The sequence below is a fragment of the Gobius niger genome (assembly GCF_951799975.1).
Source record: "Gobius niger genome assembly, chromosome: 8".
Lineage (NCBI taxonomy): Eukaryota > Metazoa > Chordata > Actinopteri > Gobiiformes > Gobiidae > Gobius > Gobius niger.
The window spans coordinates 37,821,764-37,849,208 of record NC_136859.1 but is presented as its reverse complement, the minus strand read 5'-3'; the positions used below and the strand labels follow the sequence as shown (position 1 = coordinate 37,849,208).

The 27,445-nt window shown below is 45.7% G+C and overlaps 1 protein-coding gene across 1 annotated transcript in view; it reads left to right on the top strand.

Moving 5' to 3' along the window:
- The window catches only part of dgkb (diacylglycerol kinase, beta), a 152,189-nt gene that overhangs the window by 7,713 nt on the left and 117,031 nt on the right, over positions 1-27,445 (top strand). The window contains exons 2-7 of the mRNA XM_079562229.1: positions 7,922-7,998; positions 8,188-8,208; positions 9,292-9,439; positions 13,474-13,623; positions 18,450-18,499; positions 26,103-26,177. Of these exons, the coding sequence (XP_079418355.1) occupies positions 7,922-7,998; positions 8,188-8,208; positions 9,292-9,439; positions 13,474-13,623; positions 18,450-18,499; positions 26,103-26,177 (521 nt within the window). The remainder of the gene's footprint in view (positions 1-7,921; positions 7,999-8,187; positions 8,209-9,291; positions 9,440-13,473; positions 13,624-18,449; positions 18,500-26,102; positions 26,178-27,445) is intronic.

Genomic DNA, 27,445 nt, shown 5'->3' with positions numbered 1-27,445 from the left:
CCTTTTCTCAACGCACGCTAAAAGTCGGGCTCTTCGGAGAACGGAGCGGCTTAGCTTTCTATGCTTGTTCACTTTGAATAAGGGAGAAGTCACTCCACAGAAAGGAGTGAAGCGGCTCTCAAATAAAACAAGCTAAAATACACCAAAGGAATTATTGCAGTGGAGAAAATTTGAGGAATGAAATGATCGGGAAAATAGCTGGGGAAACTGCTTGGATCCAAAATAACAGACAAGCAAATCTTTGGCATGGTATTGGGTTGGGTGCATAGGGCCTAGGGCTGTCCCCGACCAAAGACTGTCTTTGTCGACCAAAAACAGGCTCTGAGCAGCGATTAGTCGACTAAAAGGGGGCGTGGCATGATGCAAACTGCACTCATACGACAGAAAACTTTGGGAGCTTGTGCTGTAACTACTCTGTCACATTGATCTCACCTTTTAGTCTCGGACTCCAGCTCCCTCTCTCCTGCTGCTGTACATGTGCTGTCCAGACATCGGCCCACGGGCCAGTTCCGGCCCGCCAACCAATTAAATCTGGCCCACACCTCATTTTCTATAAATATATTTATTTTTTGGCATTATCTGGGTTGCGTTTGCGTTGCTCCGCGGCGCGTTGGCTACAGCGCAGGCTCAAATGAAAACATGGCTCTGTAAAACGGTGTAAACTGAGTGAACAGGAGGCTTATCGTTGGGCGGACTGACAGGTTTTCTAAACCGAAGCACAGGGACAGTGCATCGTGGGACTCTTCGCGGTCCGGGGCAGATGACCACATGTTTCCCTGTCGTCTTCGTCGTTACAAAGGGCTTGACCAGGTCTTTTCTCCCCCGACTTCATTAGATACATCTTTGTGGGAAATGTACAAGCGCAGAGATGCTCTTTGTGAAGTGAACAGGCAAAAGAGAGAGGCTGAATATGTGGATGAGCGCCATCTCCGAGGAGCTTCTTTTACTTTTATCACAAAGCGCGAGGTCTGGACTGAACAGCGGCTCAGGGTTTGGTCAGCGCTTGTCCCTCAGCTGAGGAGCAGTGGCTGAGCAGGAGTTAGTCATGTTGTTTGAGATGAGCTGGTCTCACATGTAACTCTCTTATTCTGTATCAGGCCTTTGGTCTGGTTTTTGGGATTTAGTCCTGCCTTAGCCCTGATAGATGTTTTGTCCTGGTTTAATCCTGGTTTAGTTCTGACTTGTCCTAGTTTATTATTTGGCTCTTTGTTATTCTGTATTAATATGTTATTGGAATGTTTTTTAAAGCCTTAAAAGTCTGGAATATAATTCTGCTGGTGGTGGTTGGCTCACCGACTGACCGGCCCAGTGGCCAATGACCTCTGACAAATCAGGCCCAATGAAAAAAGTAGTTGAAGAGCCCTGCCATACATCCATATAATCCAGATGAAGCAGTCGTTCTTCTTCCATCATCGTCCCTGTTAAATGTGCTCCGGGTCAGACATCTCTGTGTGCCTCTTGTCTCTGTCTCGCCGTAGTGTAAACACGAGCCATGTGCTTTATTTTGAAACGTGTCAGACGTCCTCTCAGGCCGTTACGTTTCTTCGAGCGCGGTGTAGTGATGAATCTCTTCACGTCACGCAGAGCTCCTCGTCCAATTTATTTCAAAAAAGGCAGAATGAAGCGGAGAAAGACACGGCGGGTCCATGAGCTGCTGGACGTTACACTTTGGGTTTAGGTCTCCTGTGTGTTTCACTGGAGCCGCTGCCAGAGGACAGGCGTCAGACTCGCATGGAGGCTATTGCAGTGTAGGACCAAGGTAGACTCAGAGCCTGTAGAAGTCTGGCCTATCGAAGGTAACATGTCGCCAAGACACAGAGCCGCTGATCTCAGCTGCTCATGCGCACTCAGGAGAGCAATTTATTTATTTTTTTGCACAAAAAATTCACCACTGCCTGTAAAACTTGTGTTCTGTAAATTTAGAGCATCTTAATTGCATCTTAAGTCGACCAATGAAAGTTGTGGTTGACTGAGACTGCATCGACCAATACCTCTGTTAGTCGACTAAGCGACCAGCAGGGGGCAGCGCCAGGGCGTTTTTTTTTTTTACTTTCTGCCAGACTCAGCTTCAAAACCCACTGTAAGTGCGCCGCTGTTCAAGCTGTTACCGACGAGTACTTGCACAAACACTACGGTAAAAATAGTCCAGTAGCATTACCAGCTCTGCATGATCACAGCGCCACACTCGGCTCACAGCTGGACGTCCTGAAGAGTTCAGAGGCGGCCGCTCTTGGATGAGCAGAGCTGCGAGTCGGCGGCTGCGGCACTAAAAGAGAACAGCTTATCCTAAATGACTTAACGCTTCATTATTACTGTAGTCCTCCTGCCGCGTTGTTTTCACACTCTCATAACTCGCATCACAGCTAATGGCCAGTGCGCTTTAGCTAAAATGTGCTTTAACTCGACAGAAGCGGGAAACGCCCTGATCTTGACTGTGATATCGAATGCTACTCAAACTGTAACTCCAACCCTTAGAAGTCAAGTTACAACTCACATGTGGTCGTTCAGCAGTAGGGCTGGGTACATTAAATATCTCCAGTCTGGTATTGGACAACAAATGTAGGTTCTGCTGGTGTTGAAAGCAGGTACAGGAAAAACAATCTTCTATCTTTAGATCCCAGTTGTGATGCTGTTGGTCCAGGGACAGAATGAATGGAGGTGGTCGTTCTGTTTTCTGGTTCTAGATGACAAATATCTGATAGGTGTAGGTATTGGGAAAAAGCATCATTCAGGCATCAGTATTGAAAACCCAAGTATGGTTAAAGTACCGGAATCGAAAAAATGTAACGGTAACCAGGTCTACTCAGGTCGACCCACAAGGCGCTCCAACGTACGTAATAACGACCCAAGACTTGTGTGAGGATGCAATATTTGACGAAAGTGGGTTGTGTTTATAGAGAAAGCTTTGTCTTTGGGTTCATGAAAAATGAAAAATGAGAGCAAAAACAAAAGTGCAAGTCCAGTCTAAGCCTTTGTCCATTTATCAACTCAGATCATGAGATTAATGACTGAAACTAAGACTCGCAGGTCCACACCTTTCCCTCAATGGGTCACTAATCACTTTGGATGGGCCATTGTGGATGGCTTCAAACTAACTGCATCCTTCATGGATAAGAAGTCTCCCTAACCCATGGATGGGCCCCTAGTGATCCAATAAGAGGGCCGTTGTTATAGCATAGAATTAAAAACTAATCCTCATCCTCCCTGTTTGAATTTCTAAAGCGTTCGGCTGCAGCTCATTTTCCTTTTTAATTGTATTCCGCGCTCTTCCAAAAAAAGCGCTGCACCTCGCTGTGGTGCCCTGCCGTCTCCCACCCACATGTACCAAGTTCTTGCACAGTTGTTTTGCATAAGAGCTGACAGAGGAGCTGGAGAATGGAGCGGAGGATTCAGAGGCGCGGGTGGGAGGAGAAGATCATTTTGGATTTGTTTTGATTACCAGGGTTTTACTAAAGGCTTGGGCAGGGTTCAATGTTAGGTGTAATACTGGGGGATGGGTACCAGACCCCAGTATCATAACGGCCCCAGGGCTGCGTCTGCTGGTCCAGTAGGATCCATAAGCTCCAGCATTAACGTTCTAACTGTCGGTACTGGAGTCGCGCGGCCAAATCACCACTTACAGAGACGCTCTCCATCTCACTGATCTCCGTCTCTGATATTTAGCTAAAATATGCTACATCAAATTCATTATTACATCAAATTAAATGTCAGAAATGCAGAGAATATTGTCACAAAATCATCAAGCAGCCCATCAACTCTCCCAAATAACCACTGTGCCAGACCGTGAAGAGATGTTTTACCTTCTGTTCTCCAGAGCAGAGACCTGAGCACTGGACTAATATTGTTGTCTTTCCCCTGGTTCTATCAGGACTCCAGCAGCGGCGTTCTGGTACTGCAGCTGTTGACCGCCCAAACAGTAGTCTCACTTTTGGAGACAAAAGCCTGAACTAATGTCTCTAAATCAGGTTTAAAGACTAAAACAAGCAGGGGGAATGTTCTCAGGGGGCCTCACCATGCAACGAAAGAAAAGAAACAACTTTAGATCCGACACCGATATGAAGCGGGTTGTCCGATTGCCGATATTCTAACTAATTTAATTTGATGTAATTTTTAAATTTCTTAAATAGTTAAACCTTTATCATTATAGTGAAGGTGTCAATCATAGAAATATTTAGCAATATGTCTATAGTGGTGAGCGATGTGGGTTTTTCTGAGGCCGATCCAACAATATTCTTTATTCCTGCGTATGATGCTTCTAAAGGTGTCAGTGTTGAACTGTGACAGCAGGGGGCGCTGTATATTCATGTTTAGTCGGTACTTCAGAGGGAACTCATTTGAAAGACAAAAATCACAGATTGCAAAACAAAAAGGGAATGTTTCTGTCTCTTATGGTTCTGAAGTTATACGCAAACGTCAGCAACATAAAATATATGAAATTACGTTTCTTTTTATTGGTCGATAGTTAATTTATCGGTTGGGCTTTAGAAAGAACTAAAATATTCAAATCTATGTGAGCTTTTACACTAAGGACGTGACGATTGAACCACCTCAATCCACTCCCTCCCCTCACTCAAACCAACTGCGATCGACACGAGATGAATTTTCATTTCCAGATCTGAACTGGACAACATGTTCATACCCTGTTTGTCCAGGGTCAGCAGGTTTAGGCCTTGTATAAGACCCATAAAGGTGTAATAGTTAGTGGCGTGGCAGCAGCACACCAGAGCTATTAGCCTCTCTGCTGTGAGCGGCTTGTGTTGTATAATAAAGAGCGTTACACAATACTCCAGTGTGGCGTAAATGCCCAGTAATGATGCTTCAGCTGCTAGACCGAGGGAAGCCAATTAAAACGGACACGAGAGGAGAAATGTGATATAACTAGGAATAATAGCGCCGTCAAAGGCTAACACGTTACAGATAATAATCTGTCCAGTGAATTAGCAGCAGTTTTGCTCGTCTGCTTTGTTGATCAATGGGACGGACTTTTTCCCCGCTCTTTTAAAGTAAATATGTTGTTGCTTTCAGAATAGCGCCTCCTGCTCCTGCTCGATAGACCTGAAGACCTATCCACCTCTAATTACCCAAACGTAATGAGTCCATTATTACTTTTTATTTTCCTGGCTGCACAAAGGTGCCGGGGCCCAGTGTGAGACATCCCCTGAATGCCACCGCCAGCTGAGTCTGTGTTGTCGTCTTTGCCCCTCACACACACACAAGACGTACACTGTGCATCTATCAACATGACCTGTCCAAGCATGTCTGTGGATGCGTAACCTTGCCTGTAAGCTTAGGTCTTGCAGTATTTGTGAGTTCACAAACACAGGAGAATCTACCCTGTACTGCTCAGGCTGATCTGTTTCAATCTGAACAAGTAGTGGTTTGGGCCAATCACATGGCAGTATTAAACAGTTGCCAACAACAAAAAGCAGTTTTACCGAAGGATGCACCGATCGGGGTATCGGGTCCAATATCTCATACTGGTATCGGATATTGGACCCGATACTAAAACAATATGGTGTATCCAATGCTGAACCGATACAAGTTTTGCCTGAATGTTCCTTAAATCGCTGCTGTGGAGTGGTGCAAAACCCTCTCCTGCACACAAGCTCTGCCTCGAAGACCATGCAGTCTCACAGCATTTAGCTTGATTATCCGTTTTCTCATAAGCTTCACGAGGCTGCAGCAAATAGCCCCACCTCGGCTCGTGTTACATTACTGCGCGCTGTGCAGGCGTAAGGTAAGACCTGGCTCGCGGCACTAATTGTACAACATGGGAAACAAAATAAAACACGTCTAATTTCTTGTGCAAATCATTTTCCATTTTAAAATGAGTTTCAGGGTAGTTATTGCACACTGGGCTGCATTTCAAACCAGCGTGCTGTAGCCTTCAAATAAAGCAGCGTAGCACAGTGTTAATTATCAGCATAGTTTGAAGGATACATACACATACAGTTTTACTCGATGTCAGCTTGTAAATCAATGGTAGGCTTAAACGTTTCCACATACAGTGGTTGCATAAGTATCGGCCCCTCTTTAACTTTCCAACATTTTTCACCATACTATGGACCATAAGCATTAATATACTTATTTGAAATTTGATGTGAAAGACACACACAAGTGACACACAGTCCTGAAGTGAAATGACATGTATACATGATACCTGTGTGTTTCTAATGTCAGTTCAAACACAGCTGCTCTGTGATGGGCTCAGAGGTCTGTCAGAGACTATTGTGGAGCAGAAGCATCATGAAGGCCAAGAAATACACTGGATTAGGTTATATAAAGATTTCCAACGCTTTGAACATCTCTCAAAGTACAGTTAATAACACCATCCAGGAATGGAAAGAGTCTGGCATCACTGCAAACCTACCAAGACCCGGCCGTCCTCCTAAACTTACTGACCGAACAAGGACAGCACTGACCAGAGCTGCAGAAGCTACATGGAGGCCACAAATGGGACTTCTTATGGTTTTCTTTTAAAAATGCCACTCTGTCATAAAGGCCAGATTTGTGCAGTGTACGACTAATAGTTGTTCTGTGGACAGTTTCCCCCACCTGAGCTGTAGCTCTCTGCAGTTCATCCAGGGTCATCATAGGCTTCTTGGTAACAGTTCTGGTCAGTGCTGTCCTTTCCATTCCTGGATGGTGTATTTAACTGTACTTTGAGAGATGTTCAAATGTACACTGAATGTACAATGCGCTTTGTGACTATGTCTGTGAAAGGCACTATATAAATAAAGTTCTTCTAATAGGCAGGAACGTCATTGCATTTTCATCTAGTCTCGTCAACGGAAACTGGCACTTGTCTCGTTATGTTTTAGTCCCCGTCACCGTTATGTTATCGTCATAAAAGGAGCTTCAATGGAATAATATCGTCATTAAAAACGGTTTTGCCGCTTTCATGAGCTTTAGTAACAGCGTTTGCCTCTGATTCACACCCACATAAAGTGCTTTACTGTAGTCGAAGCTGGAGTTCAAGAAACAGCGCTGTTTACAACTAGCTCTATCAACCTGTCTATCAAATTTCAATCAGTCATCAAACGTGACAGGAAGAACGATAGGTAGACTAGGGATTGGACAAAAAACAATATCGTTAATCACGATAAAAATGTGGCAATCATGATCATCGCACTAGAAGATCATCGCTAGCAGAAAACCACCGCTTAACGTGGATTATGCTGTTACACCACAAGGGGGCCCAGACTCCCATAATCATCACAAGTTTTTGGCAGAATAATAACACATTTTATTTGTATAGCGCTTTTCAAGACACTCAAAGACGCTTTACAGAAATGAGTAAGAATGAGTGAATCAATGAGAAACGCCGCTGTCAGGGCGAGTGGACAGGTGATCGAGATGGATCCAAGTAACTCCACACTTTATCCTCGCGGGAGAAAGTAAAGTCTGAGGCGTGGGATTTTTTTTTATTTACAGCAAAATAAAACCTTGAGGAACATGTGAAAAGAGTCTGCGCCGAGATCTAACACTACGAAGGTCCACCCATCTGAGAGACAAACACCTGCATCGTTTGCAAAGCTACAGACAAACACGTGCTTCAGTCAGAAGCTTTCTCAAAGTTTGTCACCTTTACCAGGCAGCGAAGTCGATGGATTAATGCCAGCTAGTACTTCCCCTAGATGAATGAATAGGAATATTTCTTTACCCTATTCCCATCATTTATGTCATTTCTGCAAGCTTCAGTGAAATAGGCAAATACCGTGATAATATTGTTATTCGCAATTATTTTGGCCAAGATAATCATGACCCAAAACGTCATTATCGTCCCATCCCTAAGGTTGACCGTCACTGTCCCACCGGAAGTACAGCTACAACACAGACTCTTAACATGATGCTACATGTGCACTTGAGGACGACACAGAGATGGAGAGTTTGAACTTTGCCTTTGTGCGTGTGCTTCCAGACTCCACCAAGAAGCTGAAGGACGTGCTGCAGGAGTTCCATGGCGACGGAGTGTTGGCCCAATACAACCCTGAGAAGGTATGCGGCGTTTACTCTGGAGCGCGCCACGCTCTTAATAAAGACCCTGACACAACACAGGGGCCGCGCTCTCACTGATGCTAAACATGCCGCTTCTCCGTTCTGCGTCATGTCGGCCATGTGTGCGGCTAACGCTGAGCTAACAGCTGTGTTTTCTGCTTTTGTTTCCACGCCGCCTCCGTGCTGCAGAAGCAGGAGATCCTCAGCCAGGTAAACGCACTCCCTTTTTTGTGTGTGTGTCGTAATGAGTTGTTTTGAATTGAAAATGAGTTAGAAACTTATTTTGTATTTACTTCTACTGCTGAAATGCTCCGATCTAGGGCTCGGACTCCGATCTATTACCGACAGTAAGTTTTCCGCCACTGCAGTCCAGACAAACTTGATTCCTCCACAGTGACTTTTGATCAGCAACCAAAAGAAGCGAGGCTCGATAATTCTGATCTGCTAACGTGTCTTTCACTAAAAGGGCCGAGGCACAAAGAAAAACACAAAAAACAAACCTCATCCTCTTGAGGTTAGGTTACTGCAGCAGCTAAAACCTCAATTTTGATTGGACAAAGGTTAATGGTGCAGTCCTATTCCGATCTTTACTTCCTGGATATTATTGCATTATAGCTGAAGCTCAAAAGTGTCCCCCACATTTTCAGAGCTCATAGCCCTTCACAGGACCCGCTCTGGGCAGATCTGTGCCCAAAGTGTGCTCAATGCGACGCCATGGAGTTGACACAACCCAGAAGCTTGTTTTCACTGTCGTTCCCACTGCAGCCTATAGAGGGAGCTCTAGGCAAAATCCTGCGCAGACCCTCACAGCCACACTTATTTTCTCTGAGCTTTTTCGGGAGTTTTCCGTGTATTCCCATCACTCTCTGTGATCAACAACTGAAATCCCCGCTCCCGAAGTGCTTGGACCAGGGTTGAATGAGAAGACATATTAACTAAAAACATGTATAACAATGTTCTAACGTTAAACAGACCTGGAGTAGAATTATTCACGTAGTTTTGAGTCATGATGGTTCCAATCAGCACTTCTGAGGCTCTATTGCACCCAAGAGAATACTTAAAACTGTGCTCCACATTCTCAAAGTTACAGCTAAATTGGATGAAGCTGTTTCAAAAAGTCATCCTCACTGCGGCCTGCAGAGGGAGCTCCAGCACTGGCCCCTGCGTCTCAGAGTCACTGTTTTACTCTTACACAGACATCATTTCAGATTTCTTAAAGGTAACGTATCAGTGCTGGGTTACTGAACAAATGTTGATCCGCTTCTTGTATGCTGTGTGTGGTGACCCGTGCAGGAGATCGACTATGAGGGCTTCCGAGTGTTCATGCAGACGTTTCTGGAGAGCGAGCTGGCGGAGGACTTCTGTCAGCACCTGTTCCTCTCCTTCAGGAACAAAGGCCCCGAGCCCAGCCCCTCTGCGGCCGACAAGTCCCGGGTCTCAGGTGGGCACAGCGGCCGCCTCCACACAGACAAACACCACCACTATTTCATACACCACCTCTGTCGAGTCTTAGAGTCACTTTATGTATTTATTGCTTATTATAGCTTTGTCTTCAGTCATTAAAGAGGCGACTGATATTACAGTGGGATGAACTTTAGCAATGTCATATCAGGCTCAGGTAAGGTTTAAAATGTAGCTAAACACAAGGAAAGGGAATCTTATTTGCATAGAAGCCCAAAGCACTTCTTAAGAGACCATTCTTCATTCACTCTGTGCTCAGTGACAGTAAATGTATGTAGCCACAGCTGCCTTTGAGGCAGACTGACAGAACAGACCCTCCAACTCCAACCAGCCACTCATTCACACACCACTCACCCTGTTTCAGAGCGTGGTGTCCTGCACTAGTTAGCTCCTCACCAGCTTGCACTTGCTATTTAGCACCGGTCCTGATAAATGTGTAAATGAGCAAAGGTGGTCGAACAGTAGGATTTGAATTGGCTTCCTCTCTCGCTCCGTGGCCTCTCCGTAAACATGGCTAACGGCTGCTCTGTCCTTGTTCCCGTGTGCCTCCTGCTCCTGTGGTTGTACCTCATCCATCAGCTTCCTCTCCCTGTGAGTGTGCGACTGTGTTCAGCTCGGAGCCATCGGCGGCTGATGGAGGGATGTTCTTGCACGCTCTGCCAATCGGTCTGGCCGTGGGCGACTGTTTTACAATGTTTACACCGAGATTTCTTTCCTTCCTCAATTGCTGGTCCTTTTCCTGACACTATGGATCACAGCCAGGCAGGCTGACGAGAGGAGATATTCAGGTTTGGTCCGTAACAGATTTAATGTGCAGATGGCACGAACATAGTCAGAAAAACTTATTTAGGATTTTGCTGAATATTTCGTCTTTATACTTTGAATATTTGCAACAGGATCTGGAATTAGAAGCAATTCATAAGCAACTGTCACCGTGCAACCATACTGTATATAAGGATCATTTTATTTTTCATCTGACCTTTATTTAACCAGGAAAGTCCCACTGAGATTAAGAATCTCTTTCTCAGGGGAGTCCTGGCCCCAGAGGGGAACCTATTGCACATGTTTTTAGCTGTAGGGGAAACCTACGCAGACACGGGACCTGCAAACTCCACACAGAAAGGCCCCGTCCAGGTGGGAACCGAACCCAGGACCTTCTAGCTGTGAAGCGAGAGCACTAACCGCTGTGCCACCGTGCTGCCGATCATGAGCGAGTCCCAGGTCGGTCCTGTATGGGATTCTTCCCCCTTCATATGTCACTGCCGGTGTTTTATAAGCCCAGGATCCTCCAGCCAATCAGATCCTCCGGCTCAGTGCTGGGGACATTTTTGGGGATTTTCCACTTAACTATTTTGTTCCATAACCCTCATCATCTTTTGAGAAATTCTAAATGACTCTCTGAATGCGTCCCACCTCATGGCGCTCTGTGAGAGGCTCTGCTAATGCAGCACAAACACATGTTCAGAAGGCGTTTGCCTTTGTTTTAAAACGTTATTAGTTATAGTGACCAGTAATTACAATAATGTTGCAAGAAAAAGGGCTCATTCTGCAAACATAAGAACCAGTGTTTACTTTCAGTCTCTGACCCAGAGCTCAGCCACAAACCGCAAACTCAGAGGCAGCAGCTACAAGAGCGACCTGCAGTAGAACAACTGGTCTGACATCTTTAAGCAGATGACGGGCAAACAAGGCATGCGTAAACACACAGTGATGTCAGGACATATCCAGGCTCATGTCAGCTCGTGTCGCCGTTTGTTCACTGCGATAGATGAAGCACAAAGGAAATAAACATCTTACCAACATCGCTGCAAACGTCTTTAAACTCCACAAACACACAGCAGCTCCTGCACCTCACGTCTGTCGTCACCGGCTTTAAATGTGCTTTCATTCACTGTCAGCCAATCAGCATCACTCCTGCTCTTTCTCACGTCCTGGAAAACAAACGAGAGCAGGATCTGAGGGACGCAGTTTTTCTGTGAGCCATGTCTGTTTAGACACTGAGCATCCTTTGCATTTGGAGTTTCAGTCATTGCTTCCATCGTAGGTTTGTGATGCCGATAAGCCATACGAACCGTTTAAAGAAAAGCTGCCCTTTCCTTGATGAACAAGTAGGGATGTCATTGTCCCTGACACAGCTTTTATCTTTGCGTCTTTAGCAAAGGCACATCCTGTAAGTATCTGGAGCACTTACAAGCTTTATATTTAAACATGTGTTTTATCTTTGTATAATGTGTTTTAATGTTTGACTAGTTCTCAGAATTGCAAGACAAATTTACCCAGGGATACAAATAAAGTAACCTAACCTAACCTAGCCTGCTCTTGGGTCGACCTCGCTCGAGCCTGTGTGACAGAGACAGTGACGCTGTTCTCATGGAGGAAAAAGTCATTAATGTGATTATTCGTTACTGGGAAATCTAACTTTTTAACACTGTTATTTATAAATGCCATCATTCCCAACACTGGTGAATACCTGACAGAAAATGACACTGAATCCACACGTTTGCACAGATTTCACCTCTAAAGGCATGTGGTCCTCAAACCTTTGATCAGCTGCTGATCAAATCGCTCGGACTAATAAACAGACTTTTAAAATCTAAGGAAATGAACCAGGTGGACTCTCCAATGTTAAAAATCTTTTCCTCACAAGACTGCATGATATCCCCTGCTAGAAAAGTGTCAGAAAGAGGGATTACTCACCAAAAGAAGAGGTCTGAAGATGAAGGATCTGCAATTATGCAACCAACCCAATACAAGCCTATGTAAGTGAGGCACAAGATTAGCAAGTCTCCACTCAACCCACCACGTATGCTCTCCACGTATGCTCTCCACGTATGCTCTCCACGTATGCTCTCCACGTATGCTCTCCACGTATGCTCTCCACGTATGCTCTCCACGTATGCTCTCCTTCGTATTTTCAATAAATGCTGGATGTACTCCTGTAACTGATCAACAATAACATCTCTTTTTTGTACAAAAAGGGTAGAAAATAATAGAGTGCTTAGTAGGGTGCTCAAGTAGAAGTTCTAATACATGATCTTATATACAGTACCTTACAGAAGAGGGGCCGCCTAATAACCCGCCTATTTCTCAGAAATCTTTGCACATTCACTAATATTTTGAGAAATACTTGCATATTCATTAACTAATCAGACAGTTCTAGCCAATTTCAGACAGCACCTTCAAGAGCAGGAAAGGTATGTTAGACAGGTGGGTTGTGGCCCTCGGTTGCTCTCTAACCCACAAGCCACGTCCTCCGAAAGGCTTACAATGCACATACAAGTTCACAAGTTCAGCAACAAAACTTATAGTATATATATATATATATATATATATATATATATATATATATATATATATATATATACTTTTATTCATATCACAAAATATAAGTATATCATAAAATGTCAGTATTGTTTTAGCATATCATAGTATAAAATCTTAAAACAAGCCACTGCATATCTCATACAGCATATTCATAAATGACTGTTTCTTATAAGTCTATAATGTACCTAGCATCTAAAAATATAGAAGCAAAATGTTGCTTCTCGTAGCATTTAGCAATCAGCCATTTCCACGAGTACTTATAATGGCTCCTGTGACCAGGCCATGATGCACTCAGTATCTATAACAACATATGTATATGTATATAAAATTCTATTACAAAGCATAATGCATTACTTGTATATTAAACACATCTCAAATTCTGATGACACCATGACTAAAGCCCACACAGACTATTTCAGTTTAATTGTTCTTTTAAATAAAATGTTTACTCAGAAAGTTTTCTCTCTCACTCCTGTTTCTTCTTCCAAACCTTATCGTCTTCAGAGGTTCAGTATCAGAACAACTCTAAATGACCTCAGTGGAAAATCAATGGCGCCCCTGATAATTGTAAATCCATTAAAGGCTAAAACACTTGATATTAATCGGGTTTAGGGTCAGATATGCGAGTATTGATCGGCGGTAAATGTCAGGCGTGGGCTCAGGTGACCTTTGTGTGCTGTGTCCGTGCAGGCCTGAAGCTGATGAAGGGCAGCTCCACCCCCCTGAGGATGCCCGCCCCGCCCCCTCCGGCCCCTCTGCCCCGGGACATGGTGCAGCTGAAGGACATCGTGTGTTACCTGTCTCTGCTGGAGGGCGGCCGGCCCGAGGACAAGCTGGAGTGTGAGTAACCCGCACAGAAAGGCTCAGGAAATCAGGCTGTGGAGTCTGTCAGTATATCAGTACAGCAGCGCTCACCTAAAGGTTTCTTGTTTGTTTGTTTTTTTGATGAAGGAGGGAAAGAAAGCTTGAAATGTTAGTTGTGTCTGAACTCGTTCCCAACTTTCCAAACGTATTTCTTATTCCCAGTTGAATTGATGAGTTTATTGATGAGTTTATAAACAGGATTTTTCAGCACTTTTCAGGCTGTCACAGTAATGCTAACAAAAACTAGCCTGCAAGCTCACAATCAAAATATTTTATGATTACATACACTTTTTTTTTATTTCACAGGCCTTTAAGATAAGAAGAACTATGGACATAAAAACAAATACAAATCACATGTTAATAATCATGTTTTTTTAAGAACGGTGATTTATTGTAAGTTATTATGTACAATTATGGATTATGGCTGTATCTGCATATCAGGAGGTTACTGTGAGCCGTGTATATTATCACATGATGACGTACTTACACACTGTCCTTTCAATAAACTAAACTAAACTCTGAGGCCGCACCCCATGACCAGTCTCTCCAGGATTTCGCGACGTTGCCATCACAACTATTAGCACAAAATCAAATGTGCTAATGACCAGGCATGTCCAGAGTAGGTTAGAAAGAGCTCCTTCTTCACATGACGTCTGTTCAGACGCTCAGAGGGTGCGTTTGTTTTCTCCACGGGCAGCGCGGACGCCTTAGGCACTTCCTTTTTTTTTTTCTTTTTTTCTTTTTTTTTTTCAGAACAGAAATAATAATAAAAAAAACTGTTTCATGGCCGTAAGCCAATACATTGCAGACGTCGGGCTCTTCCTGTTTGACACTATGACGTAAAATATGTCCGAGTGACACAAGTCTGTCGTTTTCCAGGAGAGGGCGGAGCAGCAGGATTCAGGAGGGTTACTGAGAATTATAGCACTTGACATATGACACAAGTCACACCCAAAGCACTTCACACATGAAAAGGAGGGGGAGATCTGGGTGAATGAAGCCAAAAAACACTTTAGGGGTGTTTGTGATAAGGAAATAGCATGACAACATTGTTAAAAGCTCCAAAAAGTTGATTTATTATTCGCAACTTTTGGAAAAATGGCCTGGCTTTTTCAAAGCTTTTTGGTTTCTTCGTCATTGTGTTATTGTTGCTTTGCCAGCACATTTTTGCTACATTTTATGTCAAATTTTTTTATGACCATTTATTTTTCTTTTTTGTTGTTTTGTTTTACAGCCTACAAGCCAGTGCCATGCCTCATTTGAAAGCTAAGGCAACTGAAAGGTGGTAGACAGAAGGCAACTGGTTAAATGACCTAAACAATTGCAGTCGTAGCGATTTGCTTTTGTGGCCATACAGTTTGGAACTTCTTTTTCATTCCTGGTGACGAATGTTTACACAGTCAAAACATGTAGGTCAGTTCCAAACACTGAGCGAGGGCGATCAGACACTGGTGACCTATAAAACAACGGAGCCGACTGAACCGTCCGCAGGCAGCTCTGAGGCCCAGGCCCTGCCAGAGTCTAATGTCACTGGGTTCAGCTCAGGCCACGAGTCAGGCTGATGCTGAAGGAACCACATATTTACTATGGTACATGCAATTACAGGAAAGCTTTTTACCATCTGAAAAACATGGCTAAGATCAGAGGAATAGTGTTAGAACCAGACTTAGGGCGCACTCACACTTGTCCATCCGAACCGCGCCCAAGCGCTGGAAGCCCCTTCTGCGTGGTTCGTTTGTGCAGTGTGAGTGCAATCAATCCGTGCCCGAGTCGGACTCGGTTCCGGACTTTGGCCGCTTGGAGGAGGGGGCCAGAGCGCGGCTCGGTTGCTCGTGTTTGCGCACACGCACGGATACAAGCGGCGGTTGTCTGGGCGGGTGCATTTGTCACGTTAAACAGTGAGAAAAGGCTGTATTTATCAAACCGAGCAGCGGCCGCCTCGCTCTCGTCTCCCCGGCCCCCGACCGCTTCGCTCCCAGGCGGCTCCCCGGACCCCCGGCCACAAACCGCTCGTCTCCCCGACTGCTCACCCCCGACGCCCTGGCCGCTTCACGCACGTCTCGGGCTGACTTTACGGGAGCGGCTGCGCTTCTCCCGCCCTGTGTCCGAGCGTCTCTGCTGCTGTACCGGGTTTGTCCGCAGGTTTTAGTGGGACAGATTAAACCTGCGGGTGCTTTTATCGCTTGTGACTTCGGTGCGTGTTTGTGTTAAGTGCTTTGTCGCAATGTAGCGTATACGAAGTGTTGTGAGATTGTCTTTTGTCCATGTAAAGCTACCATAGTTGAAGGATGCTGACCACTAGGGGGCACTACAATATTGTAACACACAATAACTGAGACCTACACATGGCTGACGTTACCCCATGCTGTAGCGCAATAAAAACCTCTTTAATGAAGATCACGACCCGTGTCTTGCCTCATATCATGACACGAAGTATAGTCTATACTTCCAGGAGTTCACCAACATAAAGCTGTTTAACCAGTGGCTGAAGCAGCAGTGAATGACATAAACTGAGCGTCAGATCTTCTGTTCTCGTCGCCTTTTTTGAAGGCTGTATATGACTCCAAAGAAAGGCTCAGAGCGGCAGGTGCTGCTCCCCCCCCCGCCTCAGCTGAGCGGGACAGAGGGACGCGCACGTCTCTATTTCTCTGCTTTATTAAAATCGACTATTATATTCACCGTAGCCCTTTTTGTTCAACTGTAGTAAAATACAAAGAAAAGTGGAGTGAAGAGATTTGACAGGGCTCATAGTAGACATTATTTCACGCAGCTGTTTAGGTTTTTTTTTCTTCCTCATTATGTTGCGCTGCTGCTGCTCACGTGCACTTGTAAACAACTCCTCGTGCTCGGCCACGACTCGGTTCGTTTGTGTAAGTGTGAGCGAGGGCCGTTCGGGGCATCCAGGCCTTTCCTCAAACGAGCTGGAGAGTGGCACGGTTCGGATGTCAAGTGTGAGTGCGCCCTTAGAGAGACTTGTCCATGCATTTGTCTCCAGCAGGTTAGACGACTGTAAGGGCTGCTCACTGTCAGAGCTGCAGAACATCCATAACCAGGAAACACGACCACATTAGTCCAGTGCTCCGGTCTCTGCACTGGCTTCCTGTCACTCAGAGAAGACACTTTAAAACAGCTCTGCATCTGAGTCCATCTCTGACATGTTAGAGCAGTATGACCATCTCGAGCCCTGAGAACTTCAGGGAGGGGTCTCCTGGAATTCAAGGGGGGGGAATTTGGAAAAATAAAGGAAAAATTGTGACGAATATGTAGAAAAAAAAAATTAAAAGGGAAGGTTTATTGTCTCTGCCCAATTATCTATTTTCACACCAAAGCGTTGTAAATTCAGAGGTTTGCTGCACAGTCTTACATGTTTCTGATGGTTGGCAAAAATATTGCTTCATCGTCGTAATCGAGAAAGTCCCCACGAATATTATACGGACCTGCCCTAAAAACAAAACAAAAAACATACGTGACTTTTCCTCTGCATTTCAGCTTCTGTTCAGACATGATTTAGTGATATAGTCTCCGAGGACATCGTCATAATGAAAATGACTGCAGCCTTTGTGATTTGTTAATCACAACTACTGACATTGCTTGTATGGCAGCCGCCTGTATCCATTACTAATTGACGGAGTGATCCTGTTTAATTGGACTGTAGCTGTCACTCACTCTAGTGTCTGAATAATTGAGTCAGTGCGGCTCATTAATCCCAGAGGGGCTAAATAATTCAACTGCTTATGTGTGAGCCCCACGAGCTGCTGACGGGGGGAGACGGCGCCCTCTGCTGCTCCCTCTCGTCTCCTACACGCAGACATATCCCATCCGCTTTTTGGTATGGAATATTTATACAGAATAGTTATGTACAAATAGACACAAAAAGGTCAAATTTAAGAGCAGAAACCACTCGATTTAGCTCGTCTAAAGTCTGAGTAGAATGCTGTGCAATGTCCTGTCAAATAAATGGGTTCAAAAATACCAAAATGCTACTGGGAAGAAAAAAGTACCACTGGTGTTGAAAATAAAGTGGAATCCAAAACCGAAACATATCTTTCTTTCGATGCCAAGTCCTCAGAGAACACTAGAGAAAGAAACTTGTTCCAGCTCAAATAAATGATGTTCAGAAACAATCTTTTCATCAATGAATAGCAATATTCATCAGTTTTATGGTCACAAATAATGCACTGAGGCTGTTACCTTGTTGTGCGTTTGTTTTTATACTTTATTGTCCCCGTAGGGAAATTTGTCCTCCTTCGATGCCGCTGGGGCAGCCCGTAAGGAGCAGTGTGCGACGGCAGTGCCGCGCCCTGGGACCCATCTCCTGATGTGGAGCCAGGCTGGTGGTTAGAATCACCTGGCTGGAGGATTCACCTATTGCACATGTTTTTTGTGGTTGGGGAAAACCAAAGTTTTCCAGAGGAAACCTACACAGACACAAGGAGAACATGCAAACTCCACACAGAAGGCCCTGTCCCGGGATGGGAATCCAACCCGGGACCTTCTAGCTGTGAAGCACACGAGCTAACCGCTGCACTAGCGTGCTAGTTTAGGGTTAGCAATTCTTCATATCCAAATCTCAAAGTGTTTTGAGTCTCACTCACTGTGAGTCTCACATTCTGCCGTTGAATCAATGAAAATGTTGCTCCGGGTTTTTTGCAGTGGTGGCATAGGGGTTAGCCTCGCCGAGCAGTCACTAGCATGTGGCAGCATGAAGGGGAGGGCGTTTCCATGGAGACGACCATGATCAGTAAGGAGTAAACTCTTTGTGTGTATCACTGACATGTGCTCTGTGTGTTGTGTGTTGACAGTCATGTTCCGCCTGTACGACACCGACGGGAACGGCTCCCTGGACAGCTCGGTAAATCACTCTTCAAACCCGCCACACCGCACTCACATGTCACCTTCAATATTGATTTTTAAGTTTATTTGAATAGGGACAAGTATGTCACATAAATTCATGTTGCATACTACAACATTTTAGCCAAAGCTAATTCTCAATGTCTGTCCCCAGTTGGGCCTTTACAGAAAAAAATTAAACAATGCCTAATTGTTGATATGGCGCCGGCCCCAACTGGCAGCTCGTTACGTCGGCTCTGTTACCTCTTTTATACTTTTTGCTTTTATCTTTATTTATAGACGTGTTTTTAAAAAAAAACCTTCAAGTAGACTAGACATTGTGCATTTGTGCACATGGGAAGCTGTTTTTTGTTGCACTTCTCCCTTTTATCTGTGATGTCTTCGGCATATTTGGGATCTGCGTCTCCTTTTTGTTGTTCTCGTTGCCACGGTGACACACGCAGTCCCTTTGTTTATTCACGGGAGCAGCTTCTTGGACTCAAGGACTCAGCTCTCATGCACGTGGAGAGGCCGGTGATCCCCGCCGAGATACGCAGAAAACGCAGAGGCTGCAGAGGTGGAGGCAGGAGGAGAAGATGGCTGCCCTCAGTCATCCTGGGTAATGTACGCTCCATCTCGAACAAGACCGAGGAGCTGGCCGCACTGACCCGACATCAGAGGGCTTATCGGGAGTGCGGACTGATGTGCTTTATGGAGACGTGGCTGAACGGGAATATACCGGACTCTGTGGTTTCCCTGGACGGATTTAAACTGGCGCGCGCAGACCGGTGTGTGGAGGGGAGCGGGAAGAAGAAAGGCGGGGGAGTAGCTGTGTTTGTGAATGAGAGATGGTGCCACCCCGGCCACGTGCACGTGAAAGAACAGATATGCACCCGGGACCTGGAGATGATCGCCGTCAGCATGAGGCCTAGGTATCTACCGAGGGAGTTTTCACACATGGTGGTGTTGTGCTTGTATATCCCCCCCCCCCCCTGTGAGCGCATCCACAGTACCGTGACCCAGACCCAGATGCGTCATCCCCGCGCCCTGCTGCTCATCACCGGTGACTTTAACCACGCCTCTCTTTCCGCCACTATCCCCACACTCACACAGTATGTTAAGTGCCACACAAGGAACAATAAGACCCTGGACCTTCTGTATGCTAACGTGAAGGGCGCTTACACCTCTGCCCCCCTCCCCCCGCTCAGACGCTCAGACCACAATCTCGTCCTACTGCGGCCGGATTACACACCCAGGGTGCGAAGGGAGCCAGCACAGAAGAGGTCTGTGAAAGTGTGGAGTGAAGAGGCTGAAGAGAGACTTAGGGACTGTTTCCAGACCACAGACTGGAACATGATCTGCAGCTCTCATGGAGATGACATCGACGGCCTGACCCACTGCATCACAGACTACATCAACTTCTGTGTGGAAAACACTGTACCAACCCGGAAGGTACGGTGTTTCTCCAACAACCACCCCTGGGTGACCCCTGAACTTAAAGCCCTCCTGAACCAAAAGAAAAAGGCTTTCAACTCAGGGGACAGAGAGGAGCAGAGGAGAGTCCAGCACGAACTCCAGTGGAGGATCAGGAAGGCCAAGAAGGACTATGGCCAGAAGCTGGAGCAGAAGCTGGAGCAGAAGCTGGAGCAGAAGCTGGAGCAGAAGCTGGAGCAGAAGCTGGAGCAGAAGCTGGAGCAGAAGCTGGAGCAGAAGCTGGAGCAGAAGCTGGAGCAGAAGCTGGCGCAGGGCAACGCATGGGACTTGTGGAGGGGACTGAAGAACATCTCCGGTTTTGGACAGAGTGCCAGAGGGACAGCTGATGGAGACCAGCGCGGGGCGGATGAATTCAACCAACATTTCAACCGGTTTGATTCTCCCCCCACTCCCTCCTCTTCACACGTCTCCAGCCCAGTGGACACTGCCCCCCTCCCCCGACCACCTTCACCTGCCTCCAGCCCCCCTGCACCCACGTCTCCAGCCCCCACCATACGGACTTCCTCTAGCACCTGCCCCACCCCCGGCAGTCCACCCCCACACCTGTCCCCCCCTCACTCCCCCCTCTCCATCACACCGGACCAGGTGAGGAGAGAGCTGAGGCGACTGAAGCGGGGGAAAGCTGCAGGACCAGATGGCATCAGTCCCAGGCTGCAGAGGACCTGCGCAGACCAGCTCTCCGAGGTCCTCTGCCACATCTACAACCTGAGCCTCAGCCTGGAGAAGGTCCCTGTCCTGTGGAAGACCTCCTGTCTGATCCCGGTTCCTAAGACAGCGCACGCCAGGGAACCGGCCCACTACAGACCAGTCGCCCTGACCTCCCACCTGATGAAGACGATGGAGCGGCTCATCCTCAGACACATAGACTTTGTGGACTGGTGTGAGCGCAACCACCTGTGCTTGAACATCAGTAAGACGAAGGAGATGGTGATCGACTTCACGAGGAAGCCACTACCGCACACACCGCTGAACATCCAGGGGGAGGACATTGAGGAGGTGGACAGTTTCAAGTACCTGGGTGTTCACCTCAACAATAAACTGGACTGGTCCCACAACACCAACGCCCTGTACAAGAAGGGCCAAAGTCGCCTCCACCTTCTGAGGACACTGAGGTCCTTCTGAGGAGCCTGAGGTCCTTCTGAGGAGACTGAGGTCCTTCTGAGGAGACTGAGGTCCTTCTGAGGAGACTGAGGTCGTTCGGAGTGAGCAGGCCTCTGCTCAGGACTTTTTATGACTCTGTGGTGGCCTCTGCTCTCCACTACGCTGCCGTGTGCTGGGCCCCGGGCAGCACAGAGCGGGACAAGAACAGACTGAACCAGCTGGTCAGGAGGGACAGCTCCGTCCTGGGCTGCTCTCTGGACTCTGTGGAGGAGGTGAGGGACAGGAGGGTGTTAGCCAAGCTCACCTCCATCATGGACAACACCTCCCACCCACTGCACGGGACTGTAGAAGAGCTGAGCAGCTCTCTCAGTGGCAGACTGAGACACCCTCAGTGCAGGACGGAGCGCTACCGCAAGGCCTTCATCCCCACTGCTGTCAGACTGTGCAATAAGACTGTGAAGTAACATGTGCAATAATCTCTGTACCAGCTGCACTTTATTAACTCTGAGTGATCTTCTTGAACGCCGACTGTAACAAGTGAATTTCTCCTTTGTGAGATCAATAAAGGTTTATCTTATCTTACCTAGTTAAAAGACATATCATACTAATACAGCACAACACTATATAAACACAGCAGAGCAGACGGTCAGTGGTCACATTTCTGACCTCTGATTAAAAAGTCTTTAAGTTTGTGTTTGAAAAGGACCCAGTTTGACGCCCCCTGCAGGTCAGGGGGTGAACAGTTCCAGGCTTTAGTGCCTTGTACAGAGAAAGCTGATTGTCCAAATGAAGTGTTTTGTTTCGGGATCTGACAGTTCCCGTTCTGAGCTCCTCTAGTCCTTGAACCCACAGCCCTGAGGGGAACTATACACTCACTCAAGACCTGTGGGGCTGGGTCGAACATTTATGCATCAGCTTCAGCTGGGAAAATGTGACCAAAATGTTTAAATTCCTCAGACTGATACAATGCTGTGACCTAATGGGCTTCGTATCTAGGATTTTAACCACTCTGTTATAAATCACTTGTAATGGCTTGACTGTAGTGGCGGTGGCCTGAGACCATGAGCAGATGCAGTAACTAATATGCGAGAAGATCATGGCGTGCATGAAAGCTTGAGCAGCATGAAACGGGAGGTCGTCCCTGATCAGTCTGAATGTGTAAAGATTTGCTTTGGCCACTCGACAGATTTTTTTGATGTGACTGTCAAATTTAAGTTGAGAGTCAAAATGCTTTTTTGAGGTGCAAAAAGACAGCGCCAACAATTTCTCCCCATCTATTGCAAGTTTGAGTTGCTCCACAAAGAAGCAGTTCGCCGTTTCAGTTGAGTATTGGGGACGGAAGCCAAATTGTAATGAGTGTAAAATATTATTTGACTGTATAAAAGACATAAGCTGACTGTACACAATTTTTTCTAACACCTTTGAGAATACAGGCAAGATACTTACAGGCCGATAATTGCAAGCCTAAATATTCCAGGTGAATGTTGGTATATCACGCCAACAGGTTAAATATTTTTGTTTTCATTGTTTGTAGGGACAAGATAGGACATGGCCTTAGTAATGCACTGGATCAAATGGCAGTTCTGGCGGCCATCTTGTGCCTGGCCCTTCTAACCCAGTGCAATGTGATCAAATGGAAACACCACTTATTTCCTTCACACTGTTGATCATTGTGACAGACCTAATGTCACATCTGGCAAGAAAATGACTTTTTTCCAGTTTTTCCAAATGTTAGAGTACATTTCTTTTTCTGAAACACTGAAGAGGCACCAAGAGGAGCTACAGGAAACAAGGAAGGGACAAACGAGGAGGTATCCGGGCAAGACTCACTGCTAAGCTACACATGCCCTCTATCCCTACTAGTGTTGTGGCTAATGGACGTTCAGTGGAGAATAAGACGGATTACATTGGTCTGCTACGCTCCTCAGAAGATGGTGAAAGACTGTTGTGGAGCGGAGGGAAGGAGGAGCAGTGCAGGACACCACGCTCTGAAGCAGGGACAAACCCAGCTGGCGGTGCACCATTTGAGAGGAGACTGAAGGCAGTACTCCGGTTTCCCCGACCTCCAAAAACATGTTGGTCAGGTTGGCCCACAGTGGGGGCGCGGCTCAGTCGCAACGGCTCAGGACTAACACCTGAACACAAGTTTGTTGTGCAATTGTACAATGTCAAATAAAGCTCTTGCGTACTTACATTCAGCATGTAACATACTACATCATATAGAAACCACTTCGCCTCATAACTTAACACTGGGAGCTAGCATACTTTGGCTAAGGGGGCGGGGCAAAAGGTAAATAGAGGTCAGTTTTTAAGTTGTGGTGACTTCATGATCTGCATATAGATCCCCCTGGGGCACTATGTTTAGACTGAGCCAGTGTAGCACTAATGTTCATCTGCCTAATCTAGAAATGAAAGTGTTTCCCTTTGAAGACGCGAGCAGAACGCCCCGTAAAGGCATGGATACGCTAACGCTAACATATAAATAGAGCACACTTGCACTTCTTCACCCTGTGAGAACACTACAGTTAAAGTTTGCCTTTGTTTCCTCAAATGAGCGCGGCCCGGTGCGTGGGCGTGAGCCGCAGAGTCGATTTAGGAGTGCAGGGCCCGAGAGGAGAGCAAGGTGGGCGGGGGTTTACGTAACGCATCCTATTATTTGTAACCTTTGGGCGCAGTGGGAGTGCGCGGCGCCCCGGAGCGGCTCTCGTTTTAAAGACCGCAGTGACCTGAAAAGGAAAAAAAGCGTGTGAGTAAATCCAGGCACCGGCGTAATGACTAAGGCTCCCATCGCCGTGATTCTGGGGTAATTCGCGGGATAATGTCACGGGCCCTGCAAAAACAAACACAGTCATTACGGCGTCAAGCCTTTGTTCTGCGCACCCTGCTATTGGGGGGAAAAAAACTGTCCCGAATTCAGCTGCTGCGGGCGCCAGTCCAAAACAACGGGACAAGTGAGCGCATTACATGGGGGCGTGCACAGACGTTTTGAGGGGCGAGAATGCAGAACGCCATCAGTAAAATGCACCTGTGTTCAGCGTCCGTGTCAACAACTTGATCAACTCTATGTGCTGCTCTGCACGAGGCACATGGTGGTCAAACCAGATACTGACCTCCCCAATAAAGCAAACGTGAAGTGTCCTTTTATTGTAGACAGCCTTAGGCACCTGTGCAATATATATGTGTCTAATCTGCATCGCGATGTGCCACACTGTGAGGGGACAGTGCTCACTAACACGGAAATGTGACTAATATTTGGGCCATTTCTCCCAAATATTATTCACATTCCTTATTCCAAAGTCTGTTGTGTAGATAGCCCTACTCAGTCATAAGTGGATAACAATGGGCTTATTCAGGAACATCTTAAAAAACATCTTCAAATCCGTATTTCCTTAAGGTACTGCCAGGAACTGTGCCAGATTTACGACACATTCTTAGGTGGAGAAGACATGGGCACCTGTGTCCTGAGGTTGGTGAGGACTGATGTCTCTTTCACCATATAAGGTGAAAGTGTAAGTATGTGCTGTATAAGTATAAGTGCCGTGCGCCACAGGCAGCAGGGGGGGATTTAAAATGGCAAAACGCAAATCCAAAACTAGTAACCAACAAAACCCCCAAAGAAAAAACTCTGCCATCAGCGCCTCACACTTAAGGACCCCCCTAAACCTTTGGACACCAGGCGAATTTGGAAGTATTTCCATTTATTTCGTTATTTTTGAATAAGCAGGGTGTCTGTAATGTATTATATTTACATGGGGTGTGGGTTGTGTCATGATGGGAGGGTCGGGGTTCGAATCCCAGCTCCTACAAGACACTTCACCCTCCTCGCCTCCAGTGTCTGTGTACGCTGGTGTTGAATGAGCGAGTGAATGGGTGACTACTTGCTGTAAAGCGCTTTGGGCCTAATGAAGGTACAAATGCACTGTATAAGTTGAGTCCATTTAGCATTTTTTGTTATTAATTACTACAAGATTGAATATGTTCAAATATGTGACTCAGAATTTGTCCTCCTGACTGTTCTTATGATTTGTTCTTCCAACATTTTGTGAAAGTCAAAAACCTTCCTAAGAAAGCGTGAAGAATACATTTGTGGGTAAAAACCTAGCGAGTACTGCTTTGTGCTCCCACGGCCCTGACATTACCCCTGTTTTTGCTTCTTTCATATCCTGTATGAATAAAGATATAAATGTAAAGCAGACAATCTCAGTATAAACCTAATAAGTTCAACAATGAATATGTTGTGCCTATGTCCTGGGAAGTTGCTGTTCATATTAAACTCTTCAAGGAGCAGGCCACCGTTTTTCCACACAGAGATATGTTCTTACCTGAGTGGTCTTTGTGTCCGTGGAAGAGCATGGTCGCTTCTAACTTCACCCCGAGCTATAGGAATACTGGGAGAGGCCAAATGCTAACAACATCTTTGGTCTTTTTGTGGTACTGAGCGCACGCACAAAGACCAGACAGGTACACATCAACTCGTCTAAGCTCAGGTAAGAACATATCTCAGTGTGGCCTGTTCCTTTAAGGCCTGGCTCTCAGATATATTGAAATCAGTACATATATCCCAGTGCGTACTACTACTACTAAGTCCATACTGCACAACATTTCTGAATGTATTTTATTGGGGCTTTTAAACCTTAATAACATGACATAACCAGCGGCTGCAGAGGTCGTCTTCTGAAGGGTCTATTTCCTTTACCTGCTGCAAAAATAACCTTGAGTAAATAAGCCGCGTAAATAAGACTAAATAATTGAACGGATGTAAGTGAATTGGAAAATGAACCTGTAAAAGTGGGCAAATGTCATATACTCTACTCCATTCAAGCTTCAATGATAAAATGGTTTTGTAATGTATGAAATGAATGAATAAATGAAATGGTCTGTATCTGAATACCAGGAACACGTGTGGCCGCCATGCTGTGTGTTTCACATTAGTGCGCCATGTTTGAGGATTTCAACAGCTCACTTTGAAATACTTTACTTCATGTACTTTCTGGCTCCTGGTCTAACGTGAGTCTGTGCTCTCCCCACAGGAGCTGGAGCACATTATCTCTCAGATGATGCACGTGGCCGAGTATCTGGAGTGGGACGTGACAGAACTCAAACCAGTAAGGCAAACGAACAGAAGAGGTGCTCAGTAACGGTACAAGTACATTAAGTTACTGCACTGAAGCCCAGTGTTTGATACTTTTACTCCATTTAAATATAGAGATGTCAATTTGACACGTCTGCTGTATAAAAAAAAATTATTACAAGTTTTCTGTCATTATATGTTTTCTTAAAATTTCCCATATTTTTGGGGACAAAATCTGAATAAATTTAGCCATTTAGCCCCTCCCCCTCTCCTCATGGACCCAAACGGGGGTGAAGTTAGAAGTAATGCTCAGGACTGGTTGTAATACTTTTTATTTGATTTTTTAATATATTTTTTTATTAGATGAAAAAAAATCCTTCTGAAAACCCTTAAGAATATTGTTCAGTCCAAGGCTGCAACGTTTGAAGTCACAAAGCACAAATGAAAGAAAATGCCCCTTGACAATTCCCCAAATAAATCTAAGGAGAAGCATTGAATCAGTGCAGTAATTAAATTGTGAAGAGTAGCAGTGTGAAAGTTTATATGTTAAGAGACCAAAGTGGTAGCCTGGGAATACCTGTGCTGCTGTGTGCGCTGAGCAGTCTGGGGGCCATGGCCGGAATCTTCACATGGATCTGGGACCAATCACAGAACGAGGAGGGACGGCAACGCGATGATGCACTATTTATACAGAATCTTGTAGTTTGTTTACGGATAGAAAAAATAAATGTTTATTTACAGATCAAACATGACAGCAGCAAACACGATGCCGTCTTTCGATCAAGCTTTAGACCTAAATAGTTTAGCTCGAAAGTGACGTCTTCTGATATGATGATGCGATTGGCTGTGGCTACTGCAGACCCGTATGATAGACGGCTATGGACAATCAATTGGTGGTCACGAAGCTAAATATAACGTGTGATATTTAGTTTGGCGATAGCCAGGCTGCCAAATTGGCCCAAAACCTGAAAATGTTAAACATTTAGTTTTGCTTGTAGTGGAGTAAACGCCTGGTAATGCACACTCTCTGAGCAGTAGGTGGCGCTGTTCAGATGTACTGTGAATGGGTAAAAGGTTTGTCCAGGTCCTACTGTCATACACAGGGAGAATTCACAGGGCGCAATGTTCATCTTTTGAGGCCGTTTTCAGCTATAACACTTATTTAAACCGATTTTTGGGACAGATTAACTTTCTTTTTTTTACTTCAGTACTTTCACTTAGTAATAATCTCACAAAGCAACTTTAGCTTTTATTGGTGTAGTAGCCTACCTGTACTTTGACCACCTCAGAGTAGTCTGTTTC